At 44.1% G+C, this 24,809-nt stretch overlaps 1 protein-coding gene across 3 annotated transcripts in view; it reads left to right on the top strand.

Annotated features, from left to right (window-relative positions):
- DYM (dymeclin) overlaps positions 1–16,072 on the top strand; it is a 287,865-nt gene extending 271,793 nt beyond the window's left edge. For all 3 annotated transcript variants that reach the window (XM_081942534.1, XM_081942535.1, XM_081942536.1), the window contains exon 17: positions 15,400–16,072. In XM_081942534.1, coding sequence (XP_081798660.1) covers positions 15,400–15,549 — 150 coding nt within the window. In that variant the 3' untranslated portion in view covers positions 15,550–16,072. The remainder of the gene's footprint in view (positions 1–15,399) is intronic.
- Positions 16,073–24,809: the final 8,737 nt, after the last annotated feature.

The following is a 24,809-nucleotide window of genomic DNA, read 5'->3' as shown; positions in this document are numbered from 1 at the left end:
CTTTTTTAAATTCAGGTTTCTGATGAGAAGAGTCTTGTCTTTTGGGGCTGTTTTCCTTATTCTTTCTAAGCCAACGAGAATTTGGGCAGAAATAATGCAGAGAGGCCTGGGAATGTATTTGCACAGGTCCCAGGCCTCTCTGCATTATTTCTGCCCATTTTCCCATTGGGTTAGAACAGGGGAGGTCAAACTCAGTTTCATTGAGAGCCGCATCAGGATTTTGTTTGACCTCGGGGGGGGGGGGGGCTCAACATCACTTAACAAGGCTCCTTTTTCGGTCGTGATGGCCTCCTGCAGCCCACTGCCAGCGAAAACAGAGCTCAAGAGAGCCATGGGTGGCCCTCCCAGGCTCCATTTTTGCTGGCAAGAGGGCTGCAGGAGGCCGTCGCGGCTGAAAACGGAGCCCAGGAAGGCTGCATGTGGTCCTCCTGAGCTCCGTTTTCACTGGCAGAGGCACCGCGGGTCAGTCCTTTGCTGTTTCTAGGGCCAGATCCAAGCACCTTGCGGATTCTGCCCGCGGGCCTTGAGTTTGACACCCCTGGATGAGAAAGAATACAGAAAAAAATCCCCAGAGCTCCAGAATAATCTTGCAAACTGGGTGGATGATTAGTACAGATATAACAAGTTAGTTTAAATACGAAACAGCAGACGCAGCAGCAGGCAAAACAATAATGAAAAGTTTAGGAAAAAATATAGAAGCACAATGTTATGTTTACTTCCCTTTCATCACACCTCAGGTAGCCTTTAACTTACAATCACAATTGGGCCCAGAATTTCCATTGCTAAGCAAGACAATTGTTAAGTGAGTCATGCTTGATTTTACAACCTTTTTTGCTGCAGTTGTTAAGCGAATCACTGCAGTTATTGAGTGAATCATATGGTCACTAAGCAAGTCTGGTTACCGTCTTCGCTTGTCAGAAGCTAGCTGGGAAGGTCACAAATGGCGATCGCATGACCCCGGGATACTGCAACCATCATAAATGCATGCCGGTTGCCAAGCAACCCATTCAGCGGTCGTTAAGTGTGAGGACCATTTGTAAGTCGCTTTTTTCAGTGCTTCAAATCGTCACTACGAATGAATGGCTGTAAGTCGAAGACTACCTATAAACGAGAAAATGAAAGAGGTAGAGAAAAGGATTAGCTCAGATATGAGAGAAGGCTATAACTTTGGGGTCCTCTTAGTTGAGAAAAGATTTTTAAAAAACAAAATTATCAGCATGGATGAAAAAGGTGCTTGATTTTATGGAAAAAGCCGATTCGAGGGAAAAGCTCTTATTTTCACTGTATTTAAGAAGGGGATTACAGTGAAGTTCGTAGTCGGGTAATTTGGAGGGCAATGAAAGGAGAAATACATGTGAGTGAGAGAAGGTTATTATGGAGCATTAGCTTAGATAAATCTCTCAGATCAGAAGAGGAAGAGAGCAGGGGTGCCTGCACAGATAAAATTATTATCCGGGAGGCAAGCAAAAAACTAATTACGCAGCAGAGCATTTTTAAATTAATACCCTGCACTGGAAGCACTATATTGCTGACTTTCCCAATAATTCTATCTCACTTTGTTCATTAGTCTTTTCTGTTCTTTATGCGCAAAATCATAACCGTACCAAGAAACATTGTCAGCGGAATCAAAGCATAGAGCGAGGCAGGGGTGAAATGCTACCAGTTTGATACTGATGCTGAAGCTCAAATACTTTGGCCACCTAATGAGAAGAGAGGATTCCTTGGAAGAGACCCCGATGTTGGGAAAGATGGAAGGCAGAAGGAAAAGGGGACAGCAGAGGATGAGATAGTTAGATAGGTCATCAATACAACGAACATGACTGGAGGACAGGGGAATCCGTCCAGGAGGTCACCAAGAGTCGGTCACAACTTAGCAACTGAGCAATAACGGGTCCCAATTTGGTGCAATGGTTAAAGAAAATGGTCCGGAAACTGGGAGACCGTGAGTTCTAGCCCTGCCTTAAACACAAAGCCAGCTGGGCAATTTTAGGACACTCCCAGGAAGAAGAAGTCAAAAGCAAATCACTTCCCAAAATCTTGCCAAAAAAAGCTTGCAGGGACTTGTCCTGGCAGTCACCAGGGGTCAAGACAGACCAGTGGTGGGTTGCAGGAGGTACGCCCCTGTACAGAGGTACCGGATCCTGCCTGGAGCACCAGATACCATTCCAGTACGGTGCTCCGGAGGGCCCACCCGCCTGCCCGAGCTCCTTACTGGTCTTTTAAGACTTTGGCGCTTCCATACACGACGCATACAGCGCCTATGCAACGCTCCGCTTAGCAGCTGGAGTGTCGCGGGGGCGCTAAGACGCATCCAGAACCCACCACTGAGACAGACTCAAAGACCCAATAATGTCATTTCTAAAACAAACAAAATACGTAAAGAAAGCAAAAAGTGACCTAGAGCAATGATGGTAAACCTATGGCACGCGTGCCACAGGTGGCCCGCAGAGCCATTTGTCAGGGTACGCGAGGCGCTTCAGGGACTGTCCGGAGGCTTCCCTGACGCCTTCGGAGCGCTTAAAACGACCCTCCGAGCAAACCGGAAGTCACTTCCGGTTTGGTCGGAGGGTCGTTTTAAGCATTCCAAAGGCTTCAGGGAAGCCTCCGGACGGTCCTTGAAGCCTCCGGAGGGCCTCCGGGGGAGCGGGGGAGGCTCTTTTCGCCCTCCCCAGGCTCCTATAAAGCCTCTTGGGGGGGTCGTGCATTGCATTATGGGTGCAGCACACCCGCACACGACCCCCCTGTGCTCCCCCCACTTGTGGCACGCGAGCCAAAAAAGGTTCGCCATCGCTGACCTAGAGGATAATACCTAAACTCTGACAGTGTATAATGTGGTAAGAATTTATGTGATCTACAGGTAGTCCGAGACTTACAACCACAAGTGAGCCCAAAATTTCTACTGCTAAGCGAGACAGTTGTTAAGTGAATTTTGCCCCATTTTACAACCTCTCTTGCCACAATGAAGAGAAACACTGCCGTTCACTTAGTAACACAGTTGTTACTCAGTCTGGCTTCCCCATTGACTTTGCTTATCATCAGGTCGTAAAAGGGGGGGGATCACAGGACCCTGGGACATGGCAACCGTCATAAATATGAGTCAGTTGCCAAGCATCCAAATTTTGATCATGCAACCATGGGGATGGCGCCACGGTCGTAAATATGAAAATTGGTCCTAAGTTACTTTTTTCAGTGTTGTAACTTCAAACAGTCACTAAATGAAAACTGAAGAAGCTTTTTGGATGAGAAGCAAAACATCTTCAAAGAAAAACCAGAAAGTCTAGTTGCCTAGAGGGTCAGGGGGGGGGGGGAGAGAAGCACCTTTGGGGCACTAAATGAACTGTTGTAACTTGAGGACTACCTGCATTTGAAGTACTTTATCCTGAATCAGACAATGAATCTACAGAGCATCAACCCTTTCATTATCCTTTGGTACCCAAGATGCTTTCCTCCTCCCCCCCCCCCCTTGAGATGCCAAGGTTCAGAGCAGGAAGTTCCTAAGGATCCTTTATCTAAGTCAAGGCGTTGATCTTCATTCACGGTGCAAAATATTTGCACTTCAGCGAGGAAACGGGGACTTTCAAAAAAGGATGTTTTTGCTGAGAAAGCTTAGGCAGCTCTTCCACACAAATCCCTCACAAGGGAGAAATTCATTTCAGTTTCATGTCAATAAAAGTTGTCTCCCATAGTTCCTTAATATATTCCTCTTCCTTTCTGCAATAGGATGAGGCGGTCGGGGCAGGGGCTGTATTTTTCATAACGATTATTTTTTAATTCCCCAAACTCAGAAACACCCCAAGAGATTTTACTTATCTTCCAGAAATGTCAATCGTTTTGTGTGCTTAGCGGGGTCACAAATGTTTAAACAAGGTTGGGCACTAAAACTTCCATTTATGCCATTTTTTTTGTCAGTAGTTTACAACATTTGTTTAATGGCATCTTCTCATTTTCGTCAACTGTTTCTCAATATATCTGTCTTGAGACAGAGTCCTCCTGAACATTTTTGGTCACATAGCTTAATCATTCCTTGTGGGCATAAACCTGTCGCAAAATTATTTTAATTCCCTTCCCAAAATGACAAAGCACCAATTTACTCTGTTACATAAATGCACAGTTCTTCCTTTTTCTGTTTTTGATATCAAAGATATCTACCTTCAACCTTCTTATTAGGGACCTTCCATTCAGAGTATCATTGAATGTCGTGTCTTATAAAGCATGTAGACGTTCTTTTGCTGATGGAAAGGGAGCTAGTAAATGGATTTATTTCTCTATTTTACGCAGGTGTTCCTTTGAGGTTAATTAAAATGAATTTTCTATTTATCTGTTCGCCTGCATCTCATACGACTGCATACAGCTACCATTATATGAAACTAAATCGTACATAAAATTACAGTAAAACAATTCATATTAAATATAGCTTAAATAATGTTCACATTCAATAAATGCTGTTTATTGTTCAGTTTGCTACTGTCCCCATAGAAATAAAATTAGGATTGTGTGTGTGTGTGATGACTTTTCTCCCTTTGCTACATGGGCATTCCCTGCAGTCCCAACCAATTTATTTATGTTTATCCCACCTTTTTTATATAAATAACATAAGGCAGTGAACATACTTAATTCCCCTTCCTCCTCCTATTTTCCCCACAACAACTCTGTGAGGTAAGTTGGGCTGAGAGAGAGTGACTGGCCCAAAATAACCCAGTCAGCTTTCATGCCTAAGGCAGGACTAGAACTCTCAATCGCCTGGCGATTGCCCCAAAGTCATCCACCCAGCTTTCATGCCTAAGGCAGGACTAGAACTCTCAGTCTCCTGGCGAATGGCCTAAAGTCATCCAGCCAGCTTTCATGCCTAAGGCAGGACTAGAACTCTCAGTCTCCTGGCGATTGGCCCAAAGTCATCCACCCAGCTTTCATGCCTAAGGCAGGACTAGAACTCTCAGTCTCCTGGCGATTGGCCCAAAGTCATCCACCCAGCTTTCGTGCCTAAGGCAGGACTAGAACTCTCAGTCTCCTGGCGAATGGCCTAAAGTCATCCAGCCAGCTTTCATGCCTAAGGCAGGACTAGAACTCTCAGTCTCCTGGCGATTGGCCCAAAGTCATCCACCCAGCTTTCATGCCTAAGGCAGGACTAGAACTCTCAGTCTCCTGGCGATTGGCCCAAAGTCATCCACCCAGCTTTCGTGCCTAAGGCAGGACTAGAACTCTCAGTCTCCTGGCGAATGGCCCAAAGTCATCCATCCAGCTTTCGTGCCTAAGGCAGGACTAGAACTCTCAGTCTCCTGGCGAATGGCCCAAAGTCATCCACCCAGCTTTCATGCCTAAGGCAGGACTAGAACTCTCAGTCTCCTGGCGATTGGCCCAAAGTCATCCACCCAGCTTTCATGCCTAAGGCAGGACTAGAACTCTCAGTCTCCTGGCGAATGGCCCAAAGTCATCCATCCAGCTTTCATGCCTAAGGCAGGACTAGAATTCTCAGTCTCCTGGCGATTGGCCCAAAGTCATCCATCCAGCTTTCATGCCTAAGGCAGGACTAGAACTCTCAGTCTCCTGGCGATTGGCCCAAAGTCATCCACCCAGCTTTCATGCCTAAGGCAGGACTAGAACTCTCAGTCTCCTGGCGATTGGCCCAAAGTCATCCACCCAGCTTTCGTGCCTAAGGCAGGACTAGAACTCTCAGTCTCCTGGCGATTGGCCCAAAGTCATCCACCCAGCTTTCGTGCCTAAGGCAGGACTAGAACTCACAGTCTCCTGGCGATTGGCCCAAAGTCGTCCTCCTAGCTTTCGTGCCTAAGGCAGGACTAGAACTCACAGTCCCCTGGTTTCTAGCCTGGTGCCAAGGCTGACATCATCAGTCAGTCAGTCAGTCAGTCAGTCAGTCAATCTTAATGTACTTGGATACTGACTGAATTGTGGATGTTGAAATTCCCATGGATATTTTAATTCTCTTGCAGGTTTTATTCTTCCTGGATATTTTAACTGGGTATTGTAGATTCGGCAAGAACCTATGTCATAAATAAATAAATAATAACTGAAGAACATGCAGGGGAAGGCTGGAGCCTTTTGTAAATTTCCAGATTGCCAGAAGGTCTTTGGAAAGTTCCTTCTCACAATGAGTTTAACTATCCATGGAGTCTTTTTTTCCTGGTTCGGCATATTGAGAAGCAAAACCAACAGCCCCTTAAAAGAAAAAAAAAACCCTGGATATTGTTCCCAAACGAAAACGGTGATGGGCTCCATTGTTAACCCATTGCTTCTCACAGGCTTCAGTCACCGTTTCCATCTGTCCTTGATCATACTGAGCAACACAACTGTTGAGTCTGGAGGTGAGATAACAAAATGGAATAGATACACAAATCCATGTTTGATGCCAGTATGTAGGACAAATCAGAATAACAGAGTTGGAAGGGACCTTGGAGGTCTTCTAGTCCAACCCCCTGCCTAGGCAGGAAACCTTATACCGTTCCAGACAAATGGCTATCCAACATCTTCTTAAAGACTTCCAGTGTTGGGGCATTCACAACTTCTGGAGGCAACTTCTGTTCCACTGATTAATTGTTCTAACTGTCAGGAAATTTCTCCTCAGTTCTAAGTTGCTTCTCTCCTTGATTAGTTTCCATCCATTGCTTCTTCTCCTGCCTTCAGGTGCTATGGAAAATAGGGTGACCCACCTCTGCTTTTTGACAGCCCCTGAGGTACTGCTATCATATTAATATCAATCAGTCTGTCAATTGTAGAAGTAAGTGGGCTAGGAAGGGGCTTCATTTGTTTTTCCTGTCCTCTGCTTTACCATCTAGTTGCAGCTTGGATGGTTCTTTTCATATCAGAAGCTTTTAGTTTTTCTTTCTTTGTTTATTTTTTTGCCGCCTGTCTCACCCTGGAGCTACTCTGGACAGGTTTCAACAATGACATCCCTAACACCCCTCGAGAGGTGTGTGTGTGTGTTTTCCAGCATAACTCTGGAACGCCTGGGCCGCTTGAAATGAAAAGGACTGAATTATATCTATAGTGTCAAGTCACAGTTCTTTTGACAGTGATAGTGTGCATTTTGGATTCAAGTTCTGTTACGATACAGCCTGTTGTGCCTTAAAATGACTTCTACTGTACAGCACAGTGGAGTTGCCATGGTAAGGGCTTCACAGTACTCCACAAGGGGGCTCCCTCTGGTAAAGGGAAAAATCCAACATTAGATATTATGTCTCATCTGGGCAATTTCCCCCTATAAATAAATACCTGGGCAACGCCGGGTTATCCACTAGTAGAACAATAAAATAAACAGTGAAAAAGAACACAACAAGAAATACAAAATGATTACCAAAAAAGAAAAAAAGATGGATGGGTAGAGAGCCGAGAACCGGGAGAGGGGATGTTTGTCATGCATCATCTGTGATGTGGATGCTCTAACTGGATGAAATAAGCCAAGAGGCAAGAACAGAACTCTGGTGCCCCCCCCAAAAAACATGAAAATACAATTATTTGAGTCCCTCAAAGGCTGATCGTCTTCTGTTCACATCATGGAAGAGAGAGAAGGGAGAGTAGTTAGGCTTAGGAAGCTGATAGCCTCTTGACAAACAGGAAAAGAAGAAGATAAAAGAAACAAACAAATATTTCTTCAAAGACATATGCTATCATGATTTTACGCAACTTTCCTTAACGGTCGGAATAATTTATAAAATCCACAGCAAAAGTCTTGCCGACAGCCCCCCAAACACCTTGGGGCCTTCACCGATGACCACAGTGTCTTTTCTTAAAGCAAAGGAGGCATTGTAGCTTTGCTTCCCAATACGGCGTGCCCTAAGGATGTCCCAGGAGCATCAATTATAAGCTACTTAAAGAAAGACTTATTGGAGGGAGGGAGGTTGAATATATCTGTATGGGAGAGAGATAACCATGCGGCTGGTCCTTTAAATTCATTTAGCATTCAGGTTATAATGAGCCCCATAGCATGTCTGCAGATGAAAGCGGGTGACGGCTACTTTGCCTTGTAAATTTCCACTGCTCTGCTTCATTTCTCTTAACTATGAGTTTTTCCATGGCTGATGTCTCGTCTTTTAAGTCCAAAAAAAGGCATAAAGATATTATCAGGCAAGCATGGCTGCATACCATGTAGACACTTCAACGGAAACATCTCCCTGTGTTTGTGGCGGCGACTCTCTGTCGAAGGTGGAGGATGGGGGGGAGATGCTGTTTGTGGGTACTGTAATGGGGGAGGACAGTACTTAAAGGTGCAGTGGACATCCAGGTTATCTAATAGTTCATATAATCACAGGCTTGGAGGTCTTCTAGTCCAACACCCCACCCAAGGCAGAAGTCCTTATACCAGTGGTTCTCAACCTTCCCAATGCCGCGACCCTTTAATACAGTTCCTCATGTTGTGGTGACCCCCAACCGTAAAATTGGTGTCTCGGTTCCTAAGACCATCGAAAATATGTGTTTTCCGATGATCTTAGGCGACCCCTGTGAAAGGATCGTTCGACCCCCAAAGAGGTCCCGACCCACAGGTTGAGAACCACTGCCTTGTACCATCCCAGACAAATGGGGTTGTCCGATCTTTTCTTGAAAACCTCCAGAGTTGGGAGCACACACAACTTCTGGAGGCAAGTTGTTCCACAGATTAATTGTTCTATCAGGAAGTTTCTCCTCAGTTCTAAGTTGCTTCTCTCCTTGATTAGTTTCCACCCATTGCTTCTTGTTCTACCCTCAGGTGCCTTGGAGAATAGTTTGACTCCCTCTTCTTTGTGGCAACCTCTGAGATATTGGAACACTGCTATCATGTCATCCCTTTTCATTAAACTAGACATACCCAATTCCTGGAACCGTTCTTCGTATATTTTAGCCTCCAGTCCTCTAATCATCGTTGTTGCTCTTCTCCGCACTTTTTCTAGAGTCTCCAGAAATTCAAGTGTATGAGAATTGAATGATTTGGCTTGAATTACTCAAAATAAATAAAATTTACAGCTTTTTCCAGCGTATATCAATTTTCCCTTTCTGTACCTTATTTCCTTCTGAATATCCTAAGAAATAGCCCTTGCAGACTTGCCCTTGGTGGGGCGGGCATGAAGGTCTTGGAAACAATATTAAAATGACCAGGTGTTCTGTACTTGCCAAGATCAGAACTGGGCGAACCATCGTATTCCCTGGGAAAGTTGGACTTTAAAAGAGCAAGATAGGAAGAGTGTTGGTGCTTTTGAACTTTGCCGTTGGAGAAGACTCGTGAGAAATCTGTGTGCGGTCAAAAAAACAAAGAAAGGGATCGTTGAACAAACCAATCCAAAGTTCTCAATCGAGGCACAAATTAGCAGGCTCAAATTATGGACACCTTATGCAAAGATCTGTCTCTTTGGAAAAGGCTCTAATTCTAGGAAAGTTGGAAGGAAAGAGGAGAAGAGGATGACTTACAGCAAGATAGATGGAGTCAATCAGAGTAGCAATGGGAAGTTCCCAAAGACTCCAAAGAAATGATGACCCTTTGAGAGCAGTATGCCACGAAGTTTCATTTTAATGTATGCCGATTAGTGTATCTTCAAAGTGACAATGAAGTTATCCTAAGTCTTCTAAATCTAACAAAAGACCAGGTTGGAGTCAATCATCATTAAGAAAACCAAGTTGCTAAGAGTTGACAATGAGTTGGGGGCATGTAAGCAATTAAAAGGGGTCTGGTGGCTCAGTGGCTAAGACGCTGAGCTTGTCGATCAGAAGTTCGGCAGTTCGAATCCCTAGCGCCTTGTAACAGAGTGAGTTCCCATTACTTGTCCCAGCTTCTGCCAACCTAGCAGTTTGAAAGTTTGTAAAAATGCAAGTAGAAAAATGGGGACCACCTTTGGTGGGAAGGTAGCAGCGTTCCGTGCGTCTTTGGCGTTTAGTCATGCCGGCAAACATGACCACGGAGACGTCAGCGCTGGCTCTTCGGCTTTGAAGCGGAGATGAGCACCGCCCCCTAGAGTCGGGAACGACTAGCACATATGTGCGAGGGGAACCTTTACCTTTTAAGCAATTTTTTTTAAAAAGATCCTTATGCCAATGAACCAGGCCAATAGGTTCTCTTGGAATTAATCGCGGAAAGGTATGAAGATTTCACAAGGGCGGGAAAAGACTTTATAATTGTTTGTTGTAAATAGGACTTTCATAATGGGACAGATTGAAGTTCAAGATTAACCAAGTTGTCGATTTTGCCGACCACAGGACAAAGCTTCTCCATAGGTCAGGGAGAACAAATGCAATTGCAAAGGAGCCTTTCTCATGTTCACCTGGGGATGTTTGTTATGATGATATAAGAGAAAGTCTTGTTATTTCCCACGTTATATTATCTAGATATATTACTTATATACCAGGGGTGTCCAAACTTGGCAACTTTAAGACTTGTGGACTTCAACTCCCAGAAGCTCTGCTGGCTGGGGAATTCTGGGAGTTGAAGTCCACAAGTCTTAAAGTTGCCAAGTTTGGACACCCCTGTTATATACATTATACAGCTGAATATTTCCACAAGGTTAGTAATGGAATGATGCCTACTGCAGGGAGTCCTCAACTTATGACCACAATTGAGCCCAACGTTTACACTGCTAAGTGAGAAATGTGTTAAGTGCGTTTTGCCCCATTTTATGACTTTCCTTGCCGCATTTGTTAAGTGAACCACTGCAATTGTTAAATTAGTAACATGGTTGTTAAACGAATCTGGTTCCCCCCCCCCCCCCCCCATTGACTTTGCTGGTCAGAAGGTCGCAAAAGGGGATCCCATGACCCCGGGGCACTGCAAACCGTCATAAATATGAGACAGTTGTCAAGCATCCAAATGTAAATCATGTGACCATGGGGGATGCTGCAACGGTCATAAGTGAGAAAAATGGACATAAGCCATTTTTTCCAGTGCCATTGTAACTTTGAACGTTCACTAAGTGAACTGTTGTAAGTTGAGGACTATCTGTATTCTAAGAGGACAGTGAGAGGATCCTTATGCAGATTGAGGACCTTCTGAATTTGCAATTGACAACAGTACGTGAGAGGCACAAACAGACATTTAGACAATCTTTGTGTTTTTCAGGATCAGTTTAAGACTTTCCATACTCAAACATTCTTGTTTCCCTTTTTGTAAATGAGTAATATATTCAACCAAGCCATCATATTCCTACATCACAGTATATATCTATATAATATAATGTAATGTAATGTAATGTAATGTAATGTAATGTAATAATGTAATGTAATGTAATGTAATGTAATGTAATGTAATGTAATGTAATGTAATGTAATGTAATAATATAATAATATAATAATATAATAATATAATAATATAATATAATATAATAATATAATATAATATAATATAATATAATATAATATAATATAATATAATATAATATAATATAATATAATATAATATAATATAATATAATAATAATATAATAATATAATATAATAATAATATAATAATATAATATAATTAATATAATTAATATAATAATATAATATAATATATAATATAATAGTATAGTATAGTACAGTACAGTACAGTACAGTACAATACAATACAATACAATATAATATAATACAATACAGTACAATATAATATAATAAAACAATTCAATTCAATACAATACAATAATACAATACAATATTATATTATAATATAATACAATACAATATAATAATACAATACAATACAATACAATATGACATTTGGTAAGTGAGTTTTGTCCCATTTTGCGACCTTTCCTGGCACAGTTGTTAAGTGAATCACTGCAGTTGTTAAGTTGCTATCACCGTTGTTAAGTGAGTCTGGCTTCCCCATTGACTTTTCTTGTCAGAAGCCCACCATGACTCCGGGACACTGCAACCGTCATAAATATGAATCAGTTGCCAAGGGCCTGAATTTTGACCATAGGTCCATGGGGAGGCTGCAAGGATCATAAGTGTGAAAACCTCCTATAAGTCACTTCTTCCAGAGCTGTTGTAACTTCGAACAGTCACTAAAGGAACTCTTGTAAACCAAGGACTACCTGTAGCAGCACTTCCTCCGGCTCGTGTGGTTTAAGACTCGTCTTGTTTGTCTCTTAATATGACGTCTCAATTTTCATATTTTCGAAATCTTCCTTTAGCGCCTTTGAGACTCCTTTGTAGAAACTTAAAACCTCACTGCCCAAATTCCAATGGGTTGGACTTCGTGGAGGCCAATAGTGGCTAACCTTTTTCTCATGTGCCAAAAGTGCGCACATGCACTTGCACAACAGCACACATGCCCACACGCACCCATAATGCAGTGTGTGCACGACTTCCCCTGCATGCCCCCCATGCATGCACGTGCAACTCCCCGCATGCCCCACCCCTGCACATGCATGTGCAACACCCATGCACCCTGCGCATGTGCGCGCAACCCCACCCATATGCCCTGCCCCCCCTCGCCAATTTTTGGCTTCCAGGTTGGTGCAGGAGGCTTTACAGGCCCAAAACGGGGCACAGGAGCGCTGCGCAAGGCCCCAAAATGCAATATGAGCCCCCCCACACACATGCCCTCCCACATGCACGCACGCATCCCCCACATGCGCCCCATCCTCCGTGCATGCACGGCAGGGACCCGAATACCAGCTGGCCGGCAGGAGGCGTACGCACATGCGCGGTGGAGCCGGGCTGGGGCGACGGTTGCCATGCCCGCAGAGAAGGCTCTGCATGCCACCTCTGGCACGCATGCCATAGGTTTGCCATCACAGGCGTAGGCTTTAATCTAATCTTGAACATACCCCAAGGTCATTTTTACTCTAAGCTGCATCAAATCGGGCCTCTCCACCCCAGGACCACTGCAAAACCAGCAGCCCCCAGGTTACTCAAGGACTGAAGTCATTTCCAACGTATCTGGAAGGTGCCAAGTTATAGGAGTCCGTATTGTGAGCAGAGCTGCTGCATTTGACATTTTTTTTTCTTAACTAATTTTGAGATTTTTATCTTTTGTTTTCATACTTTTCAGATGCACCGAAGCAGGAAAGCCATGTCTGTCTCTCGGTTGCATCTCTTTGCTAGAACTTCCTGTGGTTATGCTCATCCGATCACAATCTCGGTGGCTCAGACAGTCTGGTAAACTTTGGACCCGTCTGGCTACCCGCTCCTGTCCCAACCACCAAGTCAGACATCTGAGACAGGGGAAATCTCTGTGGTTGATTAAAGAAGTCATAACAGCATCCCAAAGGTCTGGGACTTTTAAGACTGGCCTAGTTTGTCTGGACCCAAAGTGCTTATGACTCACACGCACGACAGCACCTCTGCGGGAAAGTTTTGGTTCAGAAAGAATAGGTTGTAGGGATTGTTGTTTTTTTTTTTTGAAGTCTCATTCTACCGTTTTGACGAAGAGACAGCTGCTTTTGCCAATTTCTCTTGTGCAAGAAAAATCTCCTAATGGTGAGCTTTCATCCCGTACAGGTAGTCCTCAACTTGCAACCATTCATTTAATGACCGTTCAAACTTACCACGGTGCCGAAAAATCGTTTACGATAGTTTCTCACGCTTGCAACCGTTGCAGCATTCCCACGGTCACGTGCTCAAAATTCAGATGCTTGGCAACTGACTCACATTTATGACGGTTGCACTATCACAGGGTCTCCATTGGAGAACCCGGCCATTTCTCAGAGCCATTGGCTGCAGACCAGGGAAGAGCAAGATGGGAAGAGTCTTCACGCGGTGAATAATCAGCTCTGGGAGTGTTTGACAAATAATGAATAGAAAACATGGAATGGAATGGAATGGGAAGGGATGGGATGGAATGGAATGGAATGGAATGGAACGGAACGGAATTCTTTATTGGCCAAGTGTGATTGGATACACAAGGAATTTGTCTTGGGTGCCTATGCTCTCAGTGTACATAAAAAGACAAGATACTTTCGTCAAGAATCGTAAGGTCCAAACCTTAGTGATAGTCATAGGGTACAAATAAGCAACTGGGAAACAATATCAACAAATCAAGAGTTTGGGCAGAGTCACAAAAGCTGGAGTTCAGCAACTGAGCGAGAACTGGAGCCATGCAGGTAATTCAAGGCTGGTCTGTCCTCCTTCCTCCTCCATCAATCTGGGGGGAGACCTACTAGGAGAGCAAGAGAATCCTTAAGTGAAACTCTTCCTCCCCCCCCCCCCCACGAACATAAATCCCCTACAGGTGGTTGGCACATTACACAGTCCTGTCTTCCCTCAACCGTTTGGCCAGGGCAGTACAGGTAGTCCTCGACTTACGGCCACAATTGAGCCCCAAAGTTTTGTGGCTAAGCGAGTCACTTGTGAAGCGGGTTTTTCCCCCTTTTGCGTCCTTGCTTGCCACGATTGGTCAGTGAATCACTGCAGTTTTCACGTTAGTAACATGGTTGTTAAGAGAATCTGGTTTCCCCATTGACTTTGCTTGTCCGAAGGTCGCAAAAAGGGATCACGTGACCCCGGGACACTGCAACTGTCATAACTATGAGTCAGTTGCCAAACGTCCGAATTTTGAGGGTGTGACTGTGACCGTGGGGATGCTGCAATGGCCTTAAGAGTGAAAATAGTAATAGCAATAGCTCTTAGACTTATATACCGCTTCACAGTGCTTTACTGCCCTCTCTAAGCTTTTACAGAGTCAGCCTCTTGCCTCCAACAATCTGGGTCCTCATTTTACAGACCTCGGAAGGATGGAAGGATGAGTCAACCTTGAGCCTGGTGAGATTCGATCTGCCAAACTGCTGGCAGCCGGTGATCAGCAGAAGTAGCCTGCAGTACTGCACTCTAACACTGCGCACCCTACGGCTCTTTCTAAAAAACGGTCATAAGTCACTTTTCTTCAGCGCCGTTGTAAATCTGAATGGTCACTGAATGAACGGTCGTAAGTTAAGGACTACCTGGTTAAGGTCTCCTGCCTAGAGCAGTCGGTTGGTCCTAAAGACCTCCAAGGTCCTTTCCAGCTGTGCGATCCTATCTTCTACGATTTCCTTCCTAAAGAGTAGGGGTGTCAAACTCGATTTCATTGAGGGGACTGCCTCAGGGTTGTGTTTGACCTTGGGGGGGCGTGGCCAGCTTGACATCACTCCTGTCAAGGGTGCCTGTGGTCACCCGAGCGATCTACCTGCGGAAACAGGCTCCCGAGCTCCGTTTTCAGCTACTACGGCCTCCTGCAACCTCCGCCAGTGAAAATGGAGCTTGGGAGCCTTTTTTCACTGACAGAGGCACCATGTGTCGGTCCTTTGCTGTTTCCAGGGCATCCCCTGCGGGCCAGATCTAAGTACCCCGTGGGCTGGATCCGGCCCCCGGGCCTTGAGTTTTACACCCCTGCTAAAGAGGAATCCATTAAGGCTTGCGATCCCACCCCCAAACATGATGTCATAGGTAGACGCTCTTCAACTTCTCCACTCCTTGAGGCCTTCCCCTCTTCTTGACGCTCTTCTTTCTTTCTCCCCTTTGCAGAAATTCCCAGAGCTGAAGTTCAAGTACGTCGAGGAAGAGCAGCCCGAAGAGTTCTTCATCCCGTACGTTTGGTCTCTCGTCTACAACTCTGCCGTGGCTCTTTACTGGAACCCGCAAGATATCCAGCTGTTTACGAGGGATTCGGGTTGAAAGCCAAAAGGAAACGCAAGCCTACCTTGCCAGCCCCCTGCCCTAAAACGAGTCCTCTTCCAGCTGAGATTTCCTAAGAAGGATGCTTGTTACTATTGTATAGTCCCACTTATTATTTTCCTGGGAGTACGTTAGAAGCCGGAATACCACATGGACTCCATTAAGACTGTATGCTAATTTTTAATCTCTCTGTTTGTAAAGCCAAGAGATGGGGTGATTCTTATTGTTTTTCCATCAACACTGGTCATTGGGATGGAAGAACTGAGATATTAACAGCAATCAGCTTTTGAAAACAAAAAACAAAACAAAACAAAATAATGTAAACGAAATATATTTTGTTTTTGGGAAGTTCAGCGTTTGCGAGCTGATTTTCTTCCTGTCTACTCTTAAGCGTATCTGCAAAAACCTTTTGAGGTTTTGCTGTGGGCTTCCAACTTGATCTTTGCAGCCTTGGTACCTTTTTCACACTGGGTGTAACTGAAATGTCTACATTAATCTTGTGGCATTGATATTTTTTTTTCTTTTTTAAAAAAAAAATGCTTCATTTTGGAAGGCACTAAAACTACCACCTCTTGCTCTGCAAATCTAGAAAAGTCTGAAAAGATTAAGAGCAGCTCACGATCCATGGTTTCAAAAGTGCTATTACACAAATGTCGATTTCTCCAAAGAGTTTCACTGTTGCTTCTCAACCTTCCCCGAAACACACACAGAAACACACACTTCTTAGACTTCTTTCAGATAAATTGTTTTTGATAGAAATTTGCAGGTATGCACATTTCAAAATAAATGGCCCATGTTGTGTACCTTAAAGAGAATTGACAACAGGATTGCTACAGGAGAGAAAAGGGAAAAGCACTTAGCATTAACACACAATAAGAGCTTGTGATTGTTAGTTTCAAAAACAAAACAAAACCACAGCCCTATGCCAGGCTGCCAAGTTAAGGAACAAAAAAGATCAACAATTGTGTTGCCCACGATACTCTTTTACAGAAAAAAATAGGACATACAGAATAAAAACGACATGGGAGACGGGCAATGTATGGGAAAGAGGAACCCACCCACCCCCATTTAAATATCTTTTCACAAATTATTTTGCTTGGTTTTTAAACCTCCTGACCTGTGTTGTCCTTCCCATCTGTCTATTCTGTAAAAAAAAATGCTGCTTAAAATGCAATCATATTTACTTCCTTCTCCAGCTATAAAGTAAACTGCGTAGCAATTGAGTTTATTCAGTTTTGCACAGAGACAGGCTTGGAGTGGCGGGGAATAGGAGCAGTGATTTTTAAAAATCAGAAGGCGAACTGATAACAGGTGACGTATTTGACACGGTGTTTGAAAGGAGCCAAATGTCCTGCAACCCTCTCCTTCGAATAAATGACTGTTGACTGCAAGCTGTGGAAAATCCAGTGTTTGAAAAGGGGCAACTTAAAATGACAAATTAAAACCGTTGAATATTTTACCTGGTGCGAATTGAAATTGCTGAATTCTTCACTTTTATTGGCTGTACGGGAGAAGGCTGGGCTGCGCGGCACATTGGGGGAGAAATTGTTGGAGTGCGAAGGAAGTGCCAGTGCAGCGGCTGTCTGCAGCTCTATAAAGCAGCGTTGGCTGTTTCCGGGATCTTTAAGGTTGCCTGCAGCGGAAGCCCCATCAGCCCGAGAAAAGATGCAGCCGCTTTAAAAAGCTGCAGACAAGATGTGAGTTTATGGTCTAAAACAGCACCTCCCTCCCAACCTTTTGGGGACCAGGGACCGGATCTGTGGAGAGAGATTTTTCTATGGACCGAATAGGCCAGGGGTGCTGGCTGGGGAATTCTGGGAGTTGAAGTCCACAAGTCTTAAAGTTCCCAAGTTTGGACACCCCTGGAATAGGCCGTGGTTTCATGTGCTGCCTGCATCCCACAGATGGGGGTTTCTCTTGTTCGAACAGCCACATTGCTGGCATGCTGAGACCCCCTGCCAGTCCACGGGCCACACGTTGGGGGTGGGTGAGGGTGGGTGGGTGCTCTAAAACCCCCCTTTCAAAATTGAATGGGATCTGAAGCCTTAACTTCTAGAGCAGCGTTTCTTAATCTTGGCATCTTAAATGATGGGTGGATTTCAGCTCCCAGAATTTCTCAGCTGCGCTCGCTGGGCAATTGTAGAAGTGGAAATCCACCCATCTTTAATTGCTAGGCTGAGAAACACTGCTCTAAAAAGGCTACCTTGGTCTCAGGTTTCCAAAACCACTGGAGGCCGGGAGGGGGGGTGGGGTTCACACATTTCTATTACGAGAAGAATGGTTTCTCTGGTGTAAGAACTTTTTTTGTGCTTCAAGTGTGGGGCAGTTCGCTTAGGACTGGAACAGGCCCAAATAAAGAGATCTGTACAGAAATTAGAGTTTGATATAATGTCCTCCACGGAGCAATACAAAAGCTTTGCGAAGCATGGAAACTGCAATCCGAGACAGGTCCATATATTTGTTCCTGACTTTTACAACATAAAGCACCATCCCTGGGAATTCTTTCCAGTGATATATGGCTAAGGTTTCCCCTTAAGACGAGAGAGAGTTAAAAACAAACAATCCAGTTAATTCTCCCTAGCTTAACTTTCATTTTACAGGGGAAACACAAAAGCAGCTCCCAAGAATGTGTTTTCATAGATGATATCTCCTTTTTGGTTACCTTTTCCACAAAATTAAACCTCCAAAATGGGCTCAGTCAAGATTACGGAACCTAGAAGGAAGATTCCGAGCTATTGTGAATGCTGCAAATGCTACAGAGTTTATTATTTGTTAGTTGCATTTCATTTTATTTCTGTTGTTATTAAAATACATTTTCTGCAACCAGGTGCCTTGGCAATGGCTGGCAGTCCTCTCAGGGTTTGTTTAAATCATTACAGGCAACATTGGTGGCCCTGTTGCCACAACTGCTTTCCGATTCATCAAAACCAAACTTGTGGTCCTTCTCTGCATTTGCAATGTCGGCTAATTTTTGCATAAAGGTAAAGGTTCCCCTCACACGTACATACTAGTCGTTTCCGACTCTAGGGGGCGGCGCTGATATCAGTTTCAAAGCCGAAGATCCAGCGCTGTCCAAAGACGTCTCCGTGGTCATGTGGATTTATTTATTTATTTATTTATTTCTTAGCGCTTATAGACCGCCCCCTCTCCCGAAAGGGACTCGGGGCGGTGTACAGTCCGTATCAAAATACAACAAATTAAAACATAATAAATAGATACATAAATACGTATATGAGAGGAGGATAAAAAATATGCAAAACTGTACAGCTAAGTAAATAAATCAGAATATACAAAGTTTAAAATCCCAATATCATGTAAGATTAAATTTAAAAGAGACTATCCCTCTAAAAACCAGTAAAAAATGTGTATGCCAGGAGGTAGACGTTATAAATTATGCCAGACCAGCCAGTCGGAACAGGTGTGTCTTCAATTTCTGTCAGAAGGAGCGGAGGTCAGTAGTGGTTCTAATGTCGGGGGGGGGGAGGTCATTCCAGAGGGTTGGACAGCATGACTTAACGCCAAAGGGACACAGAACGCTGTTACCTTCCCACCAAAGGTGGTTCCTATTTTTCTACTTGCATTTTTACATGCTTTAGAACTGCTAGGTTGGCAGAAGCTGGGACAAGTAACGGGAGCTCATTCCGTTATGCGGCACTAGGGATTTGAACCGCCAAAGTGCCGACCTTTCTGATTGACAAGCTCAGTGGCTTAACCACTGAGCCACCGTGTCCCCCTTTTTTTTTTCTTTGCATACTCTCCTCATTATTGGCACACAATGCAACAAGAGGTTGGTTATTCCACTGCTTGTCAGAGAGCCCAATGGTGAGTGGGGCTGAGAGGGAGGGACTGGCCCATGGGTGCCAATGGCTCCTTTGCCTAAGAGATGAGCAATGCCTGGATATCCCCATAAGCACCTTCCCCCCACATCATACTGGTTCCAACTTGAAGCAAATAGAAGATCCCATGAAAGAAGTACCAATCTTCTGAAATAGATTACTTGCCGCCGATAATATTTCTTTTAAGTTCTTTTAAAGAAATATAATCAAATAGCAAGAAGCCAGAAGACAGGCTTAAGATACAGAAGGATCTTGATAGACTTGAACATTGGACGCTATCTAACAATGAAATTCAATGGTGAAAAGAGTAAGGTTCTACATTTAGGCAAGAAAAACAAAATGCACAGGTACAGTACAGGTGGTCAACAGTAGTAACTGTGAAAGGGATCTTGGAGTCCTAGTAAGTGGACAATCACTTAAATATGAGCCAGCATTGTGCAGCAGCTGCCAAAAAAGCCAACACAGTTCTAGGCTGCATAAACAGGGATAGAACAGGGATCATGTGAAGTATTGATAGCACTTTATAAGGCCTTGCTAAGCCACACTTGGAATACAGCGTCCAGTTTTGGTCACCATGATATAAAAAAGATGTGGAGACGAGTGCAGGGAAGAACAACGAAGATGATTAGGGGGCTCGAGGATAAAACATATGAAGAACGGTTGCAGGAACTGGGTATGTCTAGTTTAATGAAAAGAAGGACTAGGTGACAGCAGAATTCCAATATCTGACATGATAGCAGTGTTCCAATATCTCAGGGGTTGCCACAAAGAAGAGGCAGTCAAACTATTCTCCAAAGGACTTGAGGGTAGGACAAGAAGCAATGGGTGGAAACTAATCAAGGAGAGAAGCAACTTAGAACTAAGGAGAAATTTCCTGACAGATAGAACAATTAATCAGTGGAACAGAAGTTGCCTCCAGAAGTTGTGAATGCTCCAACACTGGAAGTTTTTAAGAAGATGTTGGATAACCATTTCTCTGAAGTGATGCAGGGTTTCCTGCCTAAGCAGGGGGTTGGACTAGAAGACCTCCAAGGTCCCTGCCAACTCTGTTATTCTATTCTATTCCAAAATTGCCCAGGTTGAAAAAAAAACCATCAATACGAGATTTGAAACAAACCAAGACAAATTTTCCCAACCGGGAGCCGATCTCGTTCAAAGCATCTTCTCTCTCTTTTTTTGTTGAACCCAAATCAAGTGTGGCAATATGTACAAAGCCAGAGGTTTTCAAAATACATGAGAAAACACGGTAACTTTATGTAATCTCTGCTTTGAACCTTTACAGATCACAACATGGGGAAATGGCATTGTAAATCTATCTTTGTTCTCTGGGCAGTTTTGTAAAGCGGAATATGTTTTGTGTTGGGAATAGAATATTGGGCGGCCATTGAAATTGAAATAAAGGCTCTCTCTTAGTTGTACTCTCACGAAATGCTCTCTTTCTGGCTCAGGCAAGTTGACTCCCTCTGAAAAAATTTATGGAGAATTAATGTCTGATTTATGCATTGTTGTGTTAAAATTCATTTTTGGGCGGATTCCTTTTGGGGGGTCCATCCCCAGTCTGCGTGTAGGTCAAACCTCGTGCAAGGTAATGCATCATTAAAAAGGATCATCCAAGCAGTATCTTCACAAAACCCGAGTGAATTAAAATAAACCCCGCTGAACGTTTAGTTATTTAAACTAAATTTGCCATATCTCGATTATTGATTCATCCAGTTGGATGCGATTATGTTGGACTTCTACGAACAACCTTTTCCAAAACATTGGAAAGAAATTTTGCAAAAGAGTTTGGACATTGTCCGTCAGCAGAATAACGCTCTGGAAATGGAACAGAACTGGATTCTATTTGGTGTAAAGATTAAATGAAAGGATTAAAGATTCAATGGAAGGTGGGACATGTTGGTCTCTGAAGATTTTTTTTTTCCTAAACCATTTGCTTATGATTGCTATAATGACTCAAATTACAATCAAGTCCTTGACTTACAACCGTTCATTTAGTGACCTTTCGAAGTTACAACGGCCCTGAAAAAAATGTCTTATGGCCATTCTTCACACTTACGACCGTGGCAGCATTGCCATGATCGCAGGATCATAATTCAGACGATTGGCAACTGGGTCATATTTATGATGGTTGGCAGCATCCTGGGATCCTCTTTTACAACCTTCGGACAAGCCATGTCAATGGGGAAGCCGGATTCACTTAACAACCGTGTGACTAGCTTAAAAACTGCAGTGACTCACACAACAACGTTGGCAAGAGAGTTTGTAAAATGGGGTTAAGACTCACTTAAGAAATATACCAACTCTTGTGGTTATCATTTGCTACCTTCCCTCTGTGTGTGTGTGTGTGTGTATGTAATCTCACCTTAAAATATCACAACTGTGAGGGCCATCCCCAGACAAGCAAGCTGTTGTAGCCTGCCAGCAGCCAGCAAAGCTGGCTGCAGAATCGAACAGTGAGGAGGCTGGGGAGGAACATGGGCCAGTCCTGGAGTCTGGGGAAGGCTCTGATGAGGGCTCTGTGTCAGAGGCAGAGAGGGGGCCAGAGCAGTATGCCAGTTATCAGCTGCCTTCGGAGTCACACATCAGTGAGGCAGATGAACAGCTGGAGCCTGTTCCCAGTGTGCGCATGCCCAGAGTTGCCAGGAGAAGGGAAAAAATAAAGAACAGGGGTACAGAACTTGGGAGTAAGGCCAGATGATGAATGGCCCCTCCCAAAGGAAATAAAAGAGGAGCAAAAGGGGAGTGGAGTTTGCAGGAGACAATTAGTTCACTTAATTGGTTGGTGACTCTCCGAGACTCCTTGCCAGGTTTTGCAGATCTCGGCCTGTCAGCTCTCCAAGCCAGGTAAGGTCTGTGACTGTAAATCCTCCCTTGAAAGACTTTGCTGGATGTGAATGAGCAGCATTCACAGGAAATTAATAAAAGGGTTTTTTGTCTAGACAAGAAGTCTGCTTCATGCTCTTGGGAAGCCTCGGTGAAAGGCAAGCTATGAAAATGCAGAAAGCTGGCATGTCAAGCAGTTATGGCAAGGTGTCCTTCCTCCTGCACCAACCAAAGTGGCTTTGCTATAAATCAGATGGATCAAAGCAGGTCAGGGAGAACAGGTTATTAAAGAGGCAGTTAAGTCTATGCAGCCAAAGCAATGGAATAAGAATTTGCAGGAATAGTAAACCACTGTCCAAGCAAGGCAAAAGTGCATTGCACAGGTACTCCAGGTAGGACTGGATTAGGCCTCCCCTTCCTTACCCAGCAAACCTTCCAGCTCACAGTTGCCCAACCACTGTAGGGCAGTTTCTCTAATGGCATTTTTCAGATGATTTTGACTGCAGTACCCATCAATCCCAGCCAGTCTGATTGTCAGGTTTCCTAAAAATGCCCTAATTGATTCATGAGTATCAAGCCAAATTTCAATACAAAACTAGTCATTAATTAGGAGCACCATTGGCCAGACCTTATTGCAGTCAGTTCTGAACCTCATTTGAATTATAGCTGAACTTTACCCCTGTTCCTTCCCTCCCCTCAGTCTGTGTCATAAATCATATTCCCCAATGAGGTGCCCCCCTCCCAAGCCTGCTGCAGTAATCTGAGATCTGACTTTAGCCGAAAGTATGCGTGGAATGCGTTTCCCCCCTCCCCTCTCTCACCATGACAATTTTAGGAGTTGACACTGGTTGCAGGCAACCCTGAGCACAAGGGAAAACGCAACTGTGACAAAAAAATGACCAATTCTCAGTAGAGAGCAATGGTCTGTAACATAGTGATTCCCAATCTTGGCCACTTTAAGAGGCCTGGACTTCAGTTCCCATAATTCTCTAGCCATCATGTCTGGCTGAGGAATTCTGGGAGTTGAAGTCCACACATCAAACTTGCCAAGTTTGAGAAATATTAATCTAACAGTCTGAATCTTCTAAGGATTTCCTCACTTTGTTCCATGACACACTGAATTCATTCCATAATTAAGTTTCGTTGAATTTTAATCTAATTCTATGATGCTGGTAGACTCTTCCTTTATCTATTTAGTAACCAAAAAAAGTGACATCTCTTTTTCACACTTAACGACCCTGGCAGCTCTCCAGGGTCACAGGAACAAAATTCAGATGCTTGGCAACTGACTCATATTTATGACGGTTGCAGCGTCTTGGGGGGGGGGTCACGTGATCACCTTTTGCGACCTGACAAGCAAAGTCAATGAAGCCGGATTCACTCAACAGCCGTGTTACTAAACAACTGTGACAAGACAATTGATATCATAGGGCAAAATTCGCTTCGCAACTGTCTTGCTTAGCAACAGAAATTTTGTGCTCAATTGTGGTCGTAGATCAAGGACTACCTGGAGTTTTAAAAAAAATACTAGCAGTGAACTTATGAGTTGTATTTGTCCTTTCTGGAACAACTGGACTTTCTGAATGTTTTAGCTCTCATCTTCATCAACTACAGGTAGTCCTCAACATACGGTCACAACTGGGAGTAGAATTCCCCTTGTTAAGCAAGGCTTTTTTTTTAAAGTGAGTTGTGCCCAATCTTGCAACCGTTATTTTTTTTTGGGGGGGGGGGGGGGGCTTGGTTAAGCAAATACCATATTTTTCGGACTATAAGACGCACCCGTGTATAAGACGCACCAAGATTTCGAAGAGGTAAATAAGAAAAAAAAGCTTTTGGCTTCTCTCAGCCCCCAGCAGCCCTCTGCAGGCTTCAGCGGGGCTGGGGCAAGGCAAAGAAGCCTCCGTTTTTGCAAAAAAAACACCAATTTCTCACCTATTTTTCACAAAACCGGGGGCATTTTGGCCTTGTCCCAGCCCTGTTGAAGCCTGCAGAGTGCAGCTGGGGGCTGAGGCAAGGCAAAAAAGCCTCAGTTTCTGCAAAAAAGAGTGAAAAACAGCCTCAGATTTTACAAAAAATTGCCCATTTTCACCCATTTTTTGCAAAAATGGGGGGTGGGGCTTCGGGAGGCCAAAAATGGCTGTATTCGGTGCATAAGACGCACCAACATTTCCACACTCTTTTATGGGAGAAAAAACCTGTCAGACGCTGCCCATTCCCTCCTTTTCTATGTAAAGGTGCCGAGGGAGAGGCAGCCCGTGAGCCATTTTTCAGGTTCTTCAAAATTAGTGTAGCTGAGATGGTTCTCGGCACCAAAATCCAGCCATAGAGAGGCACTGGGGCTGAAATACCATATTTTTCAGAGTATAAGACGCACCTTTTTCCCTCAAAAAAGAGGCTGAAAATCTGGGTGGGTCTTATACACTGAATACAGCAATTTTCTTGCCTCCTGAAACCCCGCCCCCTTCACCGAAATGGCCGTGCATAGCCTTTGGGAGCTTTGCAGAGTGCTCCTGGAGGCTGGGGAGGGCAGAAAAGAGCAAAAAATTGGCCTTTTTGTGCTCAACTTTGTCCCCCCCCCAGCCCCCAAGAGCACTCTATAAG

The sequence above is a fragment of the Natrix helvetica genome (assembly GCF_964273705.1).
Source record: "Natrix helvetica genome assembly, chromosome: 2".
Taxonomy (NCBI): domain Eukaryota; kingdom Metazoa; phylum Chordata; class Lepidosauria; order Squamata; family Natricidae; genus Natrix; species Natrix helvetica.
The sequence above is the reverse complement of the archived record's forward strand: the minus strand, read 5'-3'. Positions and strand labels throughout refer to the sequence as shown.